Source organism: Nicotiana sylvestris, chromosome 3 (genome assembly GCF_000393655.2).
Source record: "Nicotiana sylvestris chromosome 3, ASM39365v2, whole genome shotgun sequence".
Taxonomy (NCBI): domain Eukaryota; kingdom Viridiplantae; phylum Streptophyta; class Magnoliopsida; order Solanales; family Solanaceae; genus Nicotiana; species Nicotiana sylvestris.
In genome coordinates, this window is record NC_091059.1 from 122060483 (window position 1) to 122079015 (window position 18533).

General features: G+C 37.3%; 1 protein-coding gene across 1 annotated transcript; it reads left to right on the forward strand.

Annotated features, from left to right (window-relative positions):
* The first annotated feature begins 8626 nt into the window (after positions 1-8626).
* LOC138887955 (uncharacterized) lies at positions 8627-9154 on the forward strand. The gene has a single exon (XM_070169748.1). It carries the CDS (start codon positions 8627-8629, stop codon positions 9152-9154), a length of 528 nt encoding a protein of 175 aa, XP_070025849.1.
* The last annotated feature ends 9379 nt before the right edge of the window (positions 9155-18533 follow it).

The following is an 18533-nucleotide window of genomic DNA, read 5'->3' on the forward strand; positions in this document are numbered from 1 at the left end:
ACTCCATTTATTATTATGGTGATTTATTCATTTGTTGAGTATGCCATTAGCACGTGGGAAGCCAACATCCCTTATGTTTCTCTCCCCATTCATCTCACGAACTAAAGACTTTCAAAATCTCTAGTTCTCTACTCACTTGAACCATCATATTTCACGATTGTTTGACTATAAAGTATAAATAGAAAACCAACCAATATATCTCTACAAAAAGATTGATCATGTATCTTTCTCATTCATTCAAGAATTTTACAGCATACAATTTTATGGCAAATAATTCGTACACTAACCTATGAACTCAATGATTGTCTCCAAGTGTGTAATCTAACTAATCAGTTAAAATGGCAAAATGAGAATCTAGAAGTCAAAAATAGCACATAAAATCTATAAACTCATGCCTCAAATGCTTTTAGCCGACAATACTCTCTCTCCCACACACACATTAAGCACTGTCTGAATTTGTATGTGGACCAGAAATGTAAAATGATTTGATAGCATATCACTCTATAAACAGTATCTCCACAATAGATAAGAGTAATTGATTCTAGGTTTTGACTATAATAAAAGTCTCAAATGAGTAAAAGGAAAGGTGATGGTCATTGGTTATCATAAGTCACTACAAGGGGAGAAATGGATATAATTGCATCTACATGCCTAAATGTTTCTTGCTATTTGAACAGAAAGTTGATAATTTTTGATTGACTAATTAAGTAGCGATTGATGATCTTCCCACTCACCAATATCATGGTGTCTTCCACACATGATCAACTATCTTTGCCAATCTTTTATTTTCTCTTCATTGTAAAATAATTTATCCCACTTTTAGAAGAGTTTAAGACTAACGAGATAAAACATATTGTTAATACTTAAAATTAATATTGGTAAATTAAATATTAATGCTATATATGAGCTAATACTTAGAAAACAACGTGAATTACATGTTAAAGCATATTATTGTATTAACCGTGTAAATATTTTTACACAAAATCAAACGTAAATTGCACTATTTTCAGAATAGTAGTCTAGTTCCTTTTACATGGGGTATGTCTTGCATGTGATGGATCTCCCCGATATATATAGCTGAAAAAAGAATCAAAAAGAAAAAGAAAAAGGAAATACTCGACAGAAAAATAAGAGAGCCATATATAATTCTTTATTACATGATGTGTTTCATATGAAAAAAAAAACCCCTTTACAGGAAGTTCTGTCTTTTGAATTTCATGTCTCTAAAGGTTAAACAGAAAACGATATATATATATATATATATATATATATATATATATATATATATAACTAAATGTAAATATTGTTATTTAGAAGGATGTATAAAATGCATAAAAGAATAATTACAAGTAGCAATTAAGAAGGAAGATAAAATAAAATTAAAGAAGACATACCATATAAAGACATGCCATGTTTTATTACAACAATGTCATTCTTATAATATTACGGGTATACACAATTTGACTAAAACATGAATTGATGAGAAGAATAAGTAAATTAAAAGTTTGTAGAGCAACGAAATAGCAAGTTTGACCAAGTGTCGTGGGATCTAAACCTTGGAACATTAACCATTTACCATCGACAAATGTCTCGTTCCTTGCAGAGTGTTACGTTGTAAAATCTAAAACCCTAAGTTTGAAGGAAAGGATGGCTTCCTTTTCCAACATTTGCCTTCCTTACTAGTATTAGTCTTATTACTTTCAACTACATATCCCGCTGCCTCAGGGCTTTCCCCCGATCCCTAAACCTATCTTATTTGATTTAATTTACATACATATTGATACTGTAACAGATTTTTATACTATTAATATATTTAACTTGTTGTAGCAAACAACCTCTTTCTTTTATCCTACATGTTGACAAAAACTCTTAGGCCTCATTTGTTTTTGTTTTTTTAAGATTAAGACGTTCGAATCTGAATATATATTTGGATATCAAGATGTGTATTAAGATTAAAATATTTGAATCTGAATACACATCTGAATATTAAGATGTGTTTTAATATCTGAACACTAAACGATTAAGACGGTTTGTTTTTTAAACATTTGAATATATATATAACGAAGGTGCTTGTGAGTGCCGACTAGAAGCGGTAGTTGGTGGTGATTTTGGTTGATGGTGTTGGTTCTGGATAATAGTGTAATACCCTATATTTAATAAGGGTGTATTGGTCATTAGTAAATAATAATAATAATAATAATAATAATAATAATAATAATAATAATAATAATAATAACTAAAAGAAAAAAAGAGGGAGCAAATTACTAAAACAAAATAACTCAGAAAAAAGGGAATTTTTCATAAAGCACCATCTTTTTGGTCTAATTAGCCATTTATAGATATCCTTTGTTATATTATGTGTTATAGATATCTTTTATGTTTTTATACAATGTATTTCATGTATTTAAGTTGTTGTATTCATTAATACAACCAAAAACATAGGCGTAAAATCTGGAATTCCAGCTAAATTTGACATGTATTTAGCTGTATTCAAGCGACATTAACATTAAATACAGTAACGTATTTGCGCTAAAAACGGAAGGAAATATAATCACTTGATATTCTCCTAATTTAACTCAACGAACTAAAACGATCCCTCATTAATCTGTATTTGAAAGATACATAATAAAGATTATAGCTGAATAAAGAGAAATACATATGAATAATACAGTTGAATACAACAAAATACACCTTAATTCATCTGAATAAAACACTTGAATACAACAAAAATACAACTGAATACAGTTGAATAAACTCTTGAATGCAAAAAAATACAACTAACTTCTGCTGAATAAAATAGTTGAATATAACTAACTACAACTGAATACAACTGAATACAGTTGTATAAAATACTTGAATACAACTAACTTCTGCTGAATAAAATAGTTAAATACAACTGATTAAACCTGAATACAAGTGAATACAGCTGAAGAATACATTCGAATACAACTGAATACAAATAGGCTGGGCTTGTCAGCCCACTGCGTCTTCGACATGAACACTCCTCTAATTGGGCCCGAGGAACTGCCAGAAACATCATTAGAATTAGAATGATGAGAATTCAGCCTAGACGATGATGGCTCTGAAAAACTTGAAAAGTGCCTCTCAATTGCAGAACTAACATTGCCACAAGTGTACGGCTTTCCGGTAGGCGAAAAAACGACCGCCGCAACACGAGATCCGGTCAAATCGAACGATGCTCGCGTGCTGTTGCTTACAGCTCAGCCCGAATACGGATCTTTTGTGAAGTACGCGAGTGTGGTTGCTCATATTCCGGCTCAGACAATGGCTGATGATAACGTTGATGACGCAAAGCAGAAAATTGAGAATTTGGGTGGGAGAAGAGTTAAGAAACTAGGGTTTGTGGGAGAAGAGAGTCTGGTTGTATGCAAAAAGAGAGAGATTGTATTGGGGTTTGCAGATACGCGGTAATTATGTGAGAGAAAATACAAAAAGGGAGAGAGAAAAATAATATTTAGCATATATGGTGCCTTAATTGTAGGATGTAACTATATTTAGATTTTTTGCTATAAAGGATAAAAGGTATTTATAGGATGTAATATTTTAAAATAGTATTTATTTAAAATAAATAGGGTATTTTTCTATAGGGTGTAAAAATTTCAAAAAACAAACAAACAAATAAGTAAAGCAAAAAGGGCCGAAGCCCATTTTGTCAAAACAAAAGAAAGGGCAAACCTTTGGTTGCTGCTACGTTGAAGCAGAAGCTTCAGTTTTGCCGAGAAAACAAAATTTCAAAAGGGAGAAGAAGAAGAAGAAGAAGAAGAAGAAGAAGAAGAAGAAGAAGAAGAAGAAGAAAAAGAGTGGAATCAAATCTTGAAAAATCTTAAATACGCACTGGTTTTACGGGTAATACTCGAATTTCTCATCTGGATTCTTTTCTTCTGGTAATTCTTTTTATCTCAGTTCATATATTTGAAGGGTTTCACAAGGTATAAGAAATTAAATACCAATAAGAACTATTCTGGGCAAATTAAGATCCAAACATGAACCCCAATGATTGGGTATTCTAAAATAGCTTTGAATTAGCCTAAATAAGGAAATTAACATGAGATCGATATTATGTAATTATAGATTGATTGGAGGAATTTGTACGAGTTGCTTGAGGTGAAGCAGCTGTGTTTCGGCACGAGTACTGTGAGTAATCTTACGCAATTTGTGTTTTCATAATTTGCATGATTTACTTATGATTTTTAATATAAATATGTTACTGATTATTTTGAGTTGCATGTGGGACAAGTCTTTTACTCGATATGATACCGAATTAGTTATTTGAGAAAATTACTGTTGTTTTAAATATTTTCGTTGTCACTAGATCTATTTGACCGTTTCTTGAATTTACTGTTATCGAAAGGAAATTACATGATTTGATAAATACCGAAATGCCCTGTATTGTTTTAAATTATTTTCTACGAGTATATGCAGATTACAGAGACAAGTATAAATGGGAGTAGACATTGAAGGATCTCGTAGCTAACGGCGGGTTCGTTAGACCTGGTGCACCTTGTATTTACCGATTACAGAGTACAACTATAGCCCTCTCTAGTGGGAAGGTAGAACTAGCATACTGTTACCGATGTCCCTCGAGTAGGGACTACCGTTATATTGGACTTCTTGCGAAGAAGTCCACAGTTATACCGATTACATGATTCATTCATTGAAACCTCCCAAAATGTGAATATTGATATTATACAGTGGTTACCGAGCTTATTACTGAATTGTTAATTATATTTTACTACAAGAAAAGCGTGATAAGACTGAAAATTATTTATTGTTTCTGAAAGGGCATTTTTATGTTGTTTTCTGTTTGATATACTAGCATGTTTTCTGACTTGTCCCCAAATTTAAAAACAGATGTGGTTAAGTGTTATTACTCATTGAGCTAGCGACTCATTCCCCGCTAATTTTTTTTACAGAGACAACAGTTGACGCAGGCGAGGATCTCGTTAATTAGAGTGCACAGGTTGAGAATTCTTGGTGAGCCTCGCACTTGTTCGCGTGGGCGGAGATTTTTATTAATTGTTATGGTGTTTTCTTTGAATTCTTAGAGTCTCTCCATGGTCATTCTTTTAGTGTCATGAGTATTATTTTGCTATTATCCTTATGTTGAGTATTATTCTTTCTTATCAAAGTCGGAGATAAATTAGTATTTCTGGTTGTTAGTGGGTTGATTAGTAATGGTGAAGACTATTTTGGTTAATTGATAAGTTGTCGATTGTTGAATTGCTATTAGGATGTTTGGTTGCTAATTTGAGACAGGAAATTTTTTTGGGATAGTCTAAAAACAGGGGAAACTCTGTCCGATTTTCTGTAAAATTACCGATGAGGCTTACTTGGGAGCACTTGCTCCTAAGCGCCGGTCACAATCCTAAATTGGGTCGTGACAAAGTTGGTATCAGAGCTTAGGATTTAAGTCCCGAGTCATGGAGCAATGTTTAGTAGAGTCTTGTTCATGGGTATGTAGGCGCCCATACTTATGATCTCGAGGCTACTGAACATTTAGGAATGTTTTACCTTCTTTCATTCTTTGATTGTGCGTTGAGATAACTTGAGATTGACTTTGGAATATTTCTTTCGTAGATGGCTAGGACACGCACACCTTTATCTGCTGGATGTGGTGCTACCCGGGGTGGCGGTCAAATTGGGGTTCATCAAACTAGAAGACAGACTGCTCCTCAACCTCAAGTTGGGAACATGGGTCAAGCCCAAGCTGTTATGCCAGATCAAGTGCAAGAGCAAGGAGTTCAAAACGCTCCACCACCAGTACCAACTGTTGTACCTACTGTTGCCTTACCTGTAGATGCAATGGCAAGGTTATTAAATGTTTTAGAGGCATTGGCGCCTACTCAGGGCGGAAGTTCAGCTCCTCAGGCTACTTTACAGACACAAGCACCTGCGCAGACTCAGCCTTTCGGGAATAAGGAAGTATCCCTACACGAGTTCCTGAAATTGAAATCACCAAAATTGACAGGTTCCGATAATTCAGCAGATTCTCAAGGTTTCTTGGATGGGACACTCAAGGCATTACGTGCTCTTGGATGTTCTAGTGAGAGAGCCGTGGAGCTCGCAGCATACAAACTAGAGGATATGGCCAACACATGGTATGAAACTGTATTGCTAGGAAGGCCAGTAGGAGCAACACCACTGACATGGGACGAGTTCACTAAGTTGTTCAAGAATCATTTTCTTCCAGACAGTCTGATGCAACAATATGCTAGAGACTTTGAGAGATTGGTTCAGACTCCTGATATGGATGTGTCAACATATAATACTAAGTTCTGTAAGCTGGCTATATATGCTCCTCACTTAGTGCCTACCAAAGAAGCTCGAGTTCAGAGGTTTGTGGATGGATTGGTTGGTCGTCTATACACTGCAGTAGCCCCACATATGAAGACTTTATCCTACTCTGATGTAGTCAACCTTGCTAGAAAGATTGAAAACAAGGGACGTGAGGAGCGTGCAGCTAGCGACTTACGTAAGAAGGCCAAGATAGGAGGGGCTTTCAGTGGTGGTTTTAGTGAAAATAGAAGAGCGGGAAATCAAGGACAACAACAACAACAGGGTTCTCAGACAGGGACACACATGTCTTCACAGTCCACATATAAACCACATTACAGACAAGGTAATAGGGGACCATCATCTTCTGGACATCGTAATTCTGGGCAGATATATGCCACTACTCCAGTCTGTCAGACTTGTGGTAGATCACATTTGGGCCAATGCCGTGTTCTAACTGGAGAGTGCTTTTGGTGTGTCCAGTTGGGACATCACTTGAGGGATTTCCCTCAGCCTTCGAGAAATTTCAACCAGACTTCTATTCAGTCAGCTGCACCGACTCAGACTACCCGTAATACTTCAGGTGCTACAGGTACGGGAAATAAAGGTCGAGGTGCTGGAGACCGTGCTAATGTGAATCAAGGACAAGGCAATGCTGGAAGAGGTCAGGCGAGAGTTTTTGCATTTACTAGATAGGATGCTCAGGCCTCGAATGCAGTGGTTACAGGTATTCTTTCTGTCTATTCATTTGATGCACTTGCGTTGATTGATCCGGGATCTACCCACTCCTATGTGTCCTCGTACTTTGCTTTGAGATTTAGTAGACAACCCGAGCTATTGAATGATCCTTTTCTAGTTGCTACTCCTGTTGGAGAGTCTCTATTAGCTGAATATGTGTATCGTGCTTGTCAGATTCGGGTCGAGGGTAGAGATACTCTAGCTGACCTTATTGTACTTGATATAATTGGCTTTGACATGCTGATGGGAATGGATTGGCTATCTTTTTGCTATGCTATAGTCGATTGTCATGCAAAGATAGTTAAGTTTGAGATATCAAATGAACCCAGTTTTATTCTAAGAGGGAGTCAGGTTCAAGAGACTTGCAAAATTGTATCTTTTATGAAGGCTCGACGACTTCTGAAGAAAGGTTGCTTGGGTCTCTTAGCTATTATAAATGACACAAGAAAGGAAACAGTTAGTATAGAAAATGCACCCGTAGTGAGAGAATTTTCTGATGTATTTCCTGAGGATTTACCAGGATTGCCTCCAGTACGAGAAATAGACTTTGGTAGTCGATTTTCTACCTGACACACAACACATATCGATACCCCCATATCGAATGGCACCAGCAGAGTTGAGGGAGCTAAAGCAACAGTTACAAGATTTCTTAGATAAGAGTTTTATTAGACCTTGTGTATCACCATGGAGTGCACCAGTACTGTTCGTAAAGAAGAAAGACGGATCCATGAGAATGTGCATTGACTACAGGCAGTTGAACAAGATAACAATACGCAATAAATATCCTTTGCCTCGTATAGATGACATGTTTGATCAGTTACAAGGAGCTGTCCACTTTTCAAAGATTGACCTCCGTTCTGGTTATCATCAACTTAGAATCAAAGATGAAGATATTTCTAAGACTGCTTTCAGAACTCGATACGTGCACTGTGAGTTTCTTGTGATGCCTTTCGGACTGACAAATGCTCCAGCTGCATTCATGGATTTAATGAATAGAGTGTTCAAGCTGTTTTTGGATAGCTTTGTAATAGTATTTATTGATGATATCTTGATATATTCTCGTAGCCAAGGAGAACACGAGAATCATCTAAGGACTGTGTTGCAGACATTGCGAGAACATCGATTTTATGCTAAGTTCTCGAAGTGTGAATTCTGGCTAGACTCGGTAGCATTTTTGGGGCATGTTGTATCCAAAGATGGAATTATGGTAGATCTTAAGAAGACTGAAGCTGTGCAGAAATGGCCCAGACCTACTTCTCCTACAAAGATTCGCAGCTTTTTAGGCTTAGCAGGCTATTACAGGCGTTTTGTGCAGGATTTCTCCAGAATAGCATCGCCGCTGACCAAGCTAACACAGAAGAATGCAAAGTTTCAGTGGACGGAGGAATGTGAGCAAAGCTTTCAGAAACTCAAAACGTGTCTGACAACTGCACCAATATTAGCCTTACCATCAGGTCCTGGAGGATTTACAGTATTTTGCGATACCTAGAGGGTGGGATTAGGATGCGTTCTCATGCAAAATGGTTGTGTTATAGCTTATGCTTCGAGGCAATTGAAAAATCACGAGCAAAACTATCCTACACATGATTTGGAGATGGCTGCAGTGGTATTTGCTCTAAAAATTTGGAGGCATTATCTATACGGCGAAACTTGTGAGATTTATACTGACCATAAAAGTCTGAAGTATATCTTTCAGCAGAGAGATCTAAATCTTCGGCAGCGTCGTTGGATGGAACTACTCAAAGACTATGATTGTTCTATTTTGTATCATCCAGGAAAAGCCAATGTGGTGGCTGATGCATTGAGCAGAAAATCTATGGGGAGTTTGGCACACATAGCTCCTGCAAAGAGACTTTTGGCCAAAGATATTCAGAGACTAGAAGATACAGGTATCAGATTTTGTGTCGGAAATTCAGAGGCATTGTTGGCTTGTGCTCAGGCTAAGTCTTCATTAGTTGAGCGCATTAAGGCCACCCAATATAAGGATGCACGATTTTGCAAATACAGAGATGAGGCCTTAGCTGGTAAAAGCAAGGATATGATTGTTGAAAGTGATGGTGTTCTTCGTATGGATGACAGGCTATGTGTAGCAGATAGATGGGTTGAGACATGCTATTCTTAAAGAAGCTCACAACACTAAATACACTATACATCCTGGATCCACAAAAATGTACCATGACCTGAAGCAATTTTATTGGTGGGAAGGTATGAAGTTGCTAACTTTGTTTCTAGTTGTTTGACTTGTCAGTAGGTCAAGGCTGAGCATCAGCGACCCGCAGGACTACTACAACAAATTGAGATTCCAGAGTAGAAATGAGAAAGAATTACTATGGATTTTGTCACCGGGCTACCACGAACCCTTGGAGGTTATGACTCGGTATGGGTGATTGTAGATCGATTGACGAAATCAACACACTTTTTACCGGTGAAGACTACATATGGTGGAGTCAGGTATGCACAGATATTTATGAACAAAATTGTCCGACTTCACGGAGTTCCAATATCCATCATCTCTAATAGAGGATCACAATTTACCTCACGCTTTTGGAAATCTTTTCAAGAAGCATTGGGTACATGAGTAGATCTTAGTACTGCATTTCATCCATAGACAGACGGGCAGTCTGAACGTACTATTCAGATCTTGGAGGATATGTTGAGAGCTTGCATTCTTGAGTTTGGAGGTAGTTGGGACGCTTATCTACCATTAGCTAAATTTGCTTACAACAATAGCTTCCAGTCTAGTATTCAAATGGCACCGTACGAAGCATTGTATGGTAGAAGATGTCGTTCTCCTATCGGATGGTTTGAAGCTGGTGAGACTAACTTATTGGGACCCGACCTAGTACAAGAAACTATGGACAAGGTCCAATTGATCAGACAGAGATTGCTTGTAGCTCAAAGTAGACAAAAGTCTTATGCTGATAAGAAAAGAAGAGATTTAGTGTTCACAATTGGGGACAAAGTATTCCTACGAGTCTCCCCTATGAAAGGTGTGATGCGGTTTGGGAAAAGAGGCAAGTTGAGCCCTAGGTTTATATGACCGTATGAGATATTAGACCGAGTGGGAGCAGTGGCTTATCGTTTGGCACTTCCTCCTGAGTTGTCCTTTGTTCACCCAGTGTTTCATGTCTCAATGCTAAGAAAATGTATATCAGACTCATCTCAGGTGATTGAAGCACCGACTATACCGCTCGATGAGAAGTTGTCCTACGAGGAGGAGCCGATGGCTATTGTTGATAGGCAAGTAAGAAAGTTACAGTCAAAAGAAATTGTGCTCGTTAAGTCTTATGGAGAAATCATATTATTGAAGAAACTACCTGAGAAATAGAAGATGTTATGCGAGTCAAGTATCCTCATTTATTTCAGTCTACAGGTACGTACCTGAGCTAAATTCAGAGACCGAATTTCATAAGGTGGGGAGGATGTAATACCCTATATTTAATAAGGGTGTATTGGTCATTAGCAAATAATAATAATAATAATAACTAAAATAAAAAAAAGAGGGAGCAAATTACTAAAATAAAATAACTCAAAAAACAAAAACAAATAAGTAAAGCAAAAAAGGGCCGAAGCCCATTTTGTCAAAACAAAAGAAAGGGCAAACCTTTGGTTGCTGCTACGTTGAAGCAGAAGCTTCAGTTTTGCCGAGAAAACAAAATTTCAAAAGGGAGAAGAAGAAGAAGAAGAAGAAAAAGAAAAAGGGTGGAACCAAATCTTGAGAAATCTTAAATACGCACTGGTTTTACGGGTAATACTCGAATTTCTCATATGGATTCTTTTCTTCTGGTAATTCTTTTTATCTCAGTTCATATATTTGAAGTGTTTCACAAGGTATAAGAAATTAAATACCAATAAGAACTATTCTGGGCAAATTAAGAACCAAACATGAACCCCGATGATTGGGTATTCTAAAATAGCTATGAATTAGCCTAAATAAGGAAATTAACATGAGATCGATATTATGTAATTATAGATTGATTGGAGGAATTTGTACGAGTTGCTTGAGGTGAAGCAGCTGTGTTTCAGCACGAGTACTGTGAGTAGTAATCTTACGCAATTTGTGTTTTCATAACTTGCATGATTTACACATAATTTTTAATATGAATATGTTACCGATTATTTTGAGTTGCATGTGGGACAAGTCTTTTACTCGATATGATACAAAATTAGTTATTTGAGAAAATTATTATTGTTTTAAATTTTTCGTTGTCACTAGATCTGTTTGACCGTTTCTTGAATTTACTGTTATCGAAAGGAAATTACATGATTTGATAAATACCGAAATGCCTTGTATTGTTTTAAATTATTTTCTACGAGTATATGCGGATTACAGAGACAAGTATAAATGGGAGTAGATATTGAAGGATCCCGTAGCTAACAGCGGGTTCGTTAGACCTGGTGCACCTTGTATTTACCGATTACAGAGTACAACTATAGCCCTCGCTAGTGGAAAGGTAGAAATAGCATACTGTTACCGATTTCCCTCGAGTAGGAACTACTGTTATATTGGACTTTTTGCAAGAAGTCCACAGTTATACCGATTACATGATTCGCTCATTGAAACCTCCCAAAATGTGAATATTGATATTATACAGTGGTTACCGAGCTTATTACTGAATTGTTAATTATATTTTACTACAAGAAAAACGTGATAAGACTGAAAATTATTTATTGTTTCTGAAAGGGCATTTTTATATTGTTTTCTGTTTGATATACTAGCATGTTTTCTGACTTGTCCCCAAATTAAAAACGGTTGTGGTTAAGTGTTATTACTCACTGAGCTAGCGACTCATTCCCCGCTAATTTTTTTTACAGACAACAATTGACGCAGGCGAGGATCTCGTTAATTAGAGCGCACAGGTTGAGAATTCTTGGTGAGCCTCGCACTTGTTCGCGTGGGCGGAGATTTTTATTAATTGTTATGGTCTTTTCTTTGAATTCTTAGAGTCGCTCCATGGTCATTCTTTTAGTGTCATGAGTATTATTTTGCTATTAGCCTTATGTTGAGTATCATTCTTTCTTATCAAAGTCGGAGATAAATTAGTATTTCTGGTTGTTAGTGGGTTGATTAGTAATGGTGAAGACTATTTTGGTTAATTGATAAGTTGTCGATTGTTGAATTGCTATTAGGATGTTTGGTTGCTGATTTGAGACAGGGAAAGTTTTTGGGATAGTCCAAAAACAGGGGAAACTCTGTCCGATTTTCTTTAAAATTACCGATGAGGCTTACTTGGGAGCACTTGATCCTAAGCGCCGGTCACAATCCTAAATTGGATCGTGACAAATAGTTAGCGGTGATTAGTAGCGATAGATGTCACACCTCCTTTTTCACCGCGCCCGCAGGGGCGTAAAGGGAGTTTTTTCAATTAAAGGACAATCGAAACGGGATTTATTATTTTATTCAGAGTCGCCACTTGGGAGATTTATGGTGTCCCAAGTCACCGGTTGAATCCCGAATCGAGGAAAAGATTAACTCTGTATTACAGTCCGCGAACCAGAAATCCGGACAAGGAATTCTGTTAACTCGGGAGAAGGTGTTAAGCATTCCCGAGTTCCGTGGTTCTAGCACGGTCGCTCAACTGTCACATTCGGCTTATTTATCTGACTTTAACAATTATGAGCTTATATGCAAGTTTTAACTCTTTACCGCTTTTATTATTACCATTATTATTTTAGCAGAGAATTGCAATGTTGTGAAGATTTATCTCGAACCACGTCACATCAATGTACCCATGGTTGTCGACACATTTCGACTCCGTTGGGATTTGGATTTGGGTCACATAAATGTGCACCCGAATTTGAGAAGGTAATGTTATTTAAAGTACGCGCCTAAAGAGATTAACGCGTGGTTATTTTGGGAAAAAGGCCGTGAAGTTCGCTAAGCGGCCGATCCCGAGTTCTAAGTAATTAATACATACATTTGTGAGGGCCCCGCAATTTATGCGTTTTACTAGGCGAGGCTCATCTCGTTTATTTTAAAAGGACAATCCTAAAGTGACTACATTTTTCTATTAAGTTCGTCTCTAAAATAAAAGAGAAGAAGTCCTAATTAGTTACATGTTTATAAGCTTGTGCCTCTTATTAGTTATTAGATTAAGACAAATGCAAACGGAAAATTGCAACCGAGCTTTCTCAAAGGGAGATTGTATCGTTCCTTGTTCTATTAGTTAATAATACTAAAGTTGAGATTATGAATTGAACACGAGATTGACACACAGTAATATCAAAACAAACTAACTATTCTTTGATTAATTTAAACTAACATTATTAGATGAATGAGTTATTAGAAGAACCAAATGTAATACCAAACCATTTTTGAACTCTTTTTACAACTGTCGAAAATACCTCAGTATTTGAAAATTGATGTTAGGCTAACATTATTCAAGTAACCATTTCGTTAGCTTTGAACCTATATGATCATACCTTCAATTCATTTGAATCCAAAAAAAAAACTTGGAAAAACGGTAGCTCACATGGTCTAGATACAGTCCAGTTAGCTACATTTACACGAACCAGTCTTATTACAGAAAACTAAACATTATACATATTCAACCCTATGACTCATTAATCAGTCAACTACATATTTAGACAAAGAAAGGAAAACTCTATTCGAGCACAAATCTAAACAGGAGGAATTCAACAGGAACAAAGCCTGGTCAACACTTCATTTCTCTTCAAGCCAAGAGTGTACAAATGTGTACCTGGAAGGAATACAATGGGGAAGAAGAAGAGAGGAAGGTCAGCAGCAACAGTAGCAAACATCAGTTGCAACAGCAATGCAACAAAAGATAGCCAGCAGCGACTCAGGAAACCAGTTAAAATTCCCAGCAATACCAACAACAACACAAACACCCAGTAACTGACCCCAAAACAGCTTGATAGCAATCAAATATCAATCAAAACACAAGCCGAAACACCCCTAGAATTCAATAATCAAGAAAAACTCGAAAATACAACTCCACAGTTAAAGTTGAAGCTCTTTTCAGTTTCAAATGGGATAGCACTAGTTGAACTAGACTAACTCTTAAAACTCTCTTCCAGTTTTTCAGAATGTTCAACACCCTTAAGATTTCCAGAATCTTCTCTCCTTTAACTGTGTCCAGCTCCTCTCCTTTATAGCCAAACTTTTTTAACCCTCTAGCTCTTAGGAGCATTCAGCTAATTAAGAGAGTGTTTCTGCCCATGATATTCCCTAACAGCCACTACTACGTGTTTTTCTCTTTTTTAATCCAAGGTTATGGGTGACTTAACTTATTTAATCAACTTCCCATGCCATTAAGCCGTGTTCCCCACTATTACTAAACAATTCATTAGTTTATTGGTACTTTAGTACCCTACTGTCAGACCACTAAATTTAGGCCATCCTCAAACCTTTTAAATCCCAAAATACCCTCCTAGAGTCCCTGAAATTGCAGCTACAACCAATTCTCCTAAGTTCTGAAATCCTAACCACTGATCAACTAAAGGCTGAACTTAAACACAAGTTCAATTCCCCCGGACTCCAAACTCAAACAGAACCACATTCAGCTTCAAACCAATAAACTCACACGACAATTGAACTCATATCAGAACGAACAGTATTGCAACCAAGATGACGGGTTTAGGGATTCAGGTAATAGACTAACACAATTCTACACTAAACCTAAATACGTGCAAATGAAACTGTAAACACACTGAATGAACAACTGAATTCATATGCCAAGTCACGTCACGGAGTAGGGGACCAAACATTACACAAAGATGAAACAATTTGGCATAACAACAAATGATTTGACCAGAACTACTGAACTACAATTAAGCCGGATTGATCGACAAAACTATTTAACCACATGTTGACTGATAGAAGAAAGCTGGACCAAGAAAAGTCCGATGGAGAAGAAAGAAAGGAAAGTAATTGAAAAAAAAATAACTATAACGAATCGCAATCAGACAAACCATGAAACAATAAAAGAAAAGGTAAAGAAAAATACCTTAGAATTTCGGTCCCAGTTCCCATTTGTTTTAGTTGAAGCTCTCACTTGTGTTTGAAGCCGAGACAGACCTTAATCGAATGTTCTCAACTGAGAACATACGACTAAGGTCGACCCCGACCTCAATCCTTTCCCTTTAGGGTTCGCTCTTCGTTTGAGATTCGACCAACTCCGCTCTGATTCGAGCAAAACTAGTAGGGGACTTGGGACGAGGGTGGGCTAGTGGTCAGAAGGTGTGAGTTTGGGAGGGTTTAGGTTAGGTGCCGCCACCAGGGGATCTTGTGGCGGCGCTAGGGTTCTTGGCTCAAAATCAATATTCGAGCGGCTGGGACTAGATTCGTAGGAAGGGGAGGGTGGATTTGGAGAGAAGAGGTCAGGGCGGAGCTGTGGTGTGAAATTGGGGGTCATTGGACGAACTAGGGTTCCGACCTTATTTTCGATCTAATATTCGAAGCAAACGGCTGGGATTCGAGGGATAAGAGTTAGGGGTTCTGATTGGGGCGGTCGAGGGGAATCAGTGGTGTAAAGATGGGGTCATTTGGACCACCGGAACCGCCGTGAGGCGATTTCCGGTGGGCGGAGCACGGTGGTAAGAGGCAGAGGATCTATTTGGTCTCTGAAGCTCAGAGACGAAGAGGTGGGGGGGGGTTGTCTTGGGGGGGCGGGGTATGGTTTGGGGATATATAGTGGATGAAGGATTCGATCCAGTCCGTTAGATTAATTAAAATTAACAGACTGGATTAAACACTTAATAGAAACGACACCATTTCTTTTAAGCGGGGGTTGGGTCGGTTTGAATGTAAAGTGGGTCGGGCTAGACCGGGTGAGGATGGGGTGATCTAGACTGTTGGATCAAGTCGTATCAACGACTTGGATCTATTATCCAGATACGACATCATTTGGATATATCTGGGACCGGCCGGTTTGGGCCTAGATTGGGCGTGTGAGGTGTGTGAGGGTTTGGGCCTGATTGGTTCAAATTAAGGGATGACCCAGTCCGATTTTATTGCTATTTTTGTTCTTACTTTCTTTTACTTCTTTAAACTAATTTTTCAAAATTAAAAACCTAAAAATCCTAAATTAAATTATAAAATCGACAATTAACTTAAAATATTAGCTCTTAATAATAATTATCACACGAAATTAAACACCAATAAAGATAAAATCACACAATTTGGACATTAAATGCTAAAAATACAAAGTACATATTTTTGTGATTTTTCCATTTTGTAAAACAAACTTGATTATTTAATTAATTCCTAAATTGTAAAATTAAATCCTAAATGCACATGCAACACATATTTTTGTTTTTTTCTTAATTAAAGTAGAAATAAACATGCACAGACAAAATACATATAAATCACAAACAACACAAAATCATTTTATTTTGAATTTTTGGGAGTAGTTCTCATAGGGCAAAAATCACGTGCTCACAATAGCGATTATGGTTGAGGATGGTGGTGCTTGATGGTGATAGCTAATAATAGTGGATGGTGGTGGTGGTTATGGTTGTGATTGAGAAAGGTGATGATGGGTTATGGTAGTTTATAATGGTGGGACTCATATTAGCAATATTTTGATTGCACCTATCTTTAGTTGCCAATGAACCGATCACCAAGTGGTGCCGACTATGGTTATTGATGGTGATGGGATGGTTAGTGGCGATAGTTGAGGTGAATAAGGGTGTGGTTATGATTGAGGATAATGGTGGTGGTAGTGGTGGGGGCTATGGTTGAGGATGATGATGGTGGCGACATCGGTGGTAGTTGATAATGGTCGGGGTGGCGGCAATTAGTAATGAATGTGGATGATAGCATCTTAATGAAATTAAATCTTTGTTATAGATCTTAGTCATACAGACCTATTCAGACCCATTCAGTGGTTGTGAAGTAAAAAAGATAAACACACTTAATAACTAAGATCTGAATGATAAAGATTCAGAATTTAAAAGCAAACGCACTTAACGTCTGAGATCTAAGTAATTAAGATTCAGACCTCTATTAAGTGCAAACAAATGAGACCTTAGTCTAGTATATAAGAGTTTTTTACACCATTAGTCATAGGTGGATTTTATCCCTCAATAACTGGTATCAGAGCCTAGGTTCGGCGGGATGAGTATGGAGATGGAAAAGTGATGGTGCGAGTCGGCGTGCACACAAGAAGAAGCTAGTTACGGGCTTCGGTTGCCATAATACTCTAACAATGTGGGTGGCACACAATGAATCTCGGAAATTAACCCGTGGATCATAGCAATAGGCCACATGGAACTTAGTTCGGGGGGTGGGGGGTGGTTCGTAGTAGTGAGCTACGTGGAACTTAGTTTGAGGGGAAAATTGTGCAAACAAAGTCCCACATTGGTAGCTGAAAAGATTGTGAGGAGAAATTAAAAAATAGCCAGATTTACAAGTGGTCGTTCAAAAATAGTTCAGTTTCAAAAGTAATCAAAATTTAGCCACTTTTTATGTAAAGATAAATCTGAACGAAAACACTGTTCAAAATCCGGAAAAATACTCCAGCATAATATACTGGAGTTTGGAGCACTGGTGCTCCAGTCTCCGGTATATTATACTGGAGCCAACAAAGTATACCGGTCCAGCATAATATGCTGGAAGTTCATACACAAGTGCACCGAACTCTAGTATATTATGCTGGACTGGTCTCTGTTGCAGTAAAATAGTGATTGTTTTTCATTGACTTAGTAAACGCTGACTATTTTTGAATGACCAGTCCGAAACTGGCTAGACCGTGCTATTTTGTCAAGATTGTGAGCCTACATATAGGTGTAGGAATCTCTTAATGGTGTGAGGCCTTTTGGGGAAAACCGTGCGGTCTTGGCCTAAAGCGGACAATATCACACCCAGATTAAGAGTATCTTTGGGCTGGTCTAGCCCAACAACAATAACAGAGTTATTTGAACCCATTACTTTCAACGTGAAATATAAATTATGTGTAAAAATTCACTAAAATTGCAACAAATAGTATATAGGAATTTGTAATTTTAATAATATAATGGGTTCGATACTAAGAACCTTAAAGATTGAATCCATATAGCTTAAATTCTCAATCTCTGCCACCGCTATAAATAAAGTTTAACTCAATCTGATTTTAACCTCTACCTTACTCACCTTCCTTGTCTCTTCCTAGTCCAGTACAAAACTATGTTAACTTCAAGAATAGAATGAGTTGAACAGAACTGTGCTTATAAGCTTTATGGATCTCTAATTTTGTTTCTTTTTTCTTTTTAATCTTTTAACCATTTCCTTGGAAAAGGATGGGCTACATGGGTATGCTTGTATATTACACGTAAATAACGATTTTAACTCAGATGCACGTTACCCAGATCAAGACGTATGAAAATGTAAGATGGCTGCCCATCTATTAACCGACAAAGAAGCAAGGATCTCGTTTACTGTTTTTTCAGATGGTAATGCAAAATCCAGAACGCAAATAATTTAATTAAGCCCATCAGGTCAGCACTGACTTTTTTTCTTTCTTTTTTCCCCTTTAGAGAGGACCAACTGGCTTTAACCC

Excerpts from the sequence above, each read along its gene's own strand:
- LOC138887955 (XM_070169748.1), top strand. The coding sequence starts at position 8,627 with ATGGCTGCAGTGGTATTTGCTCTAAAAATTTGGAGGCATTATCTATAC.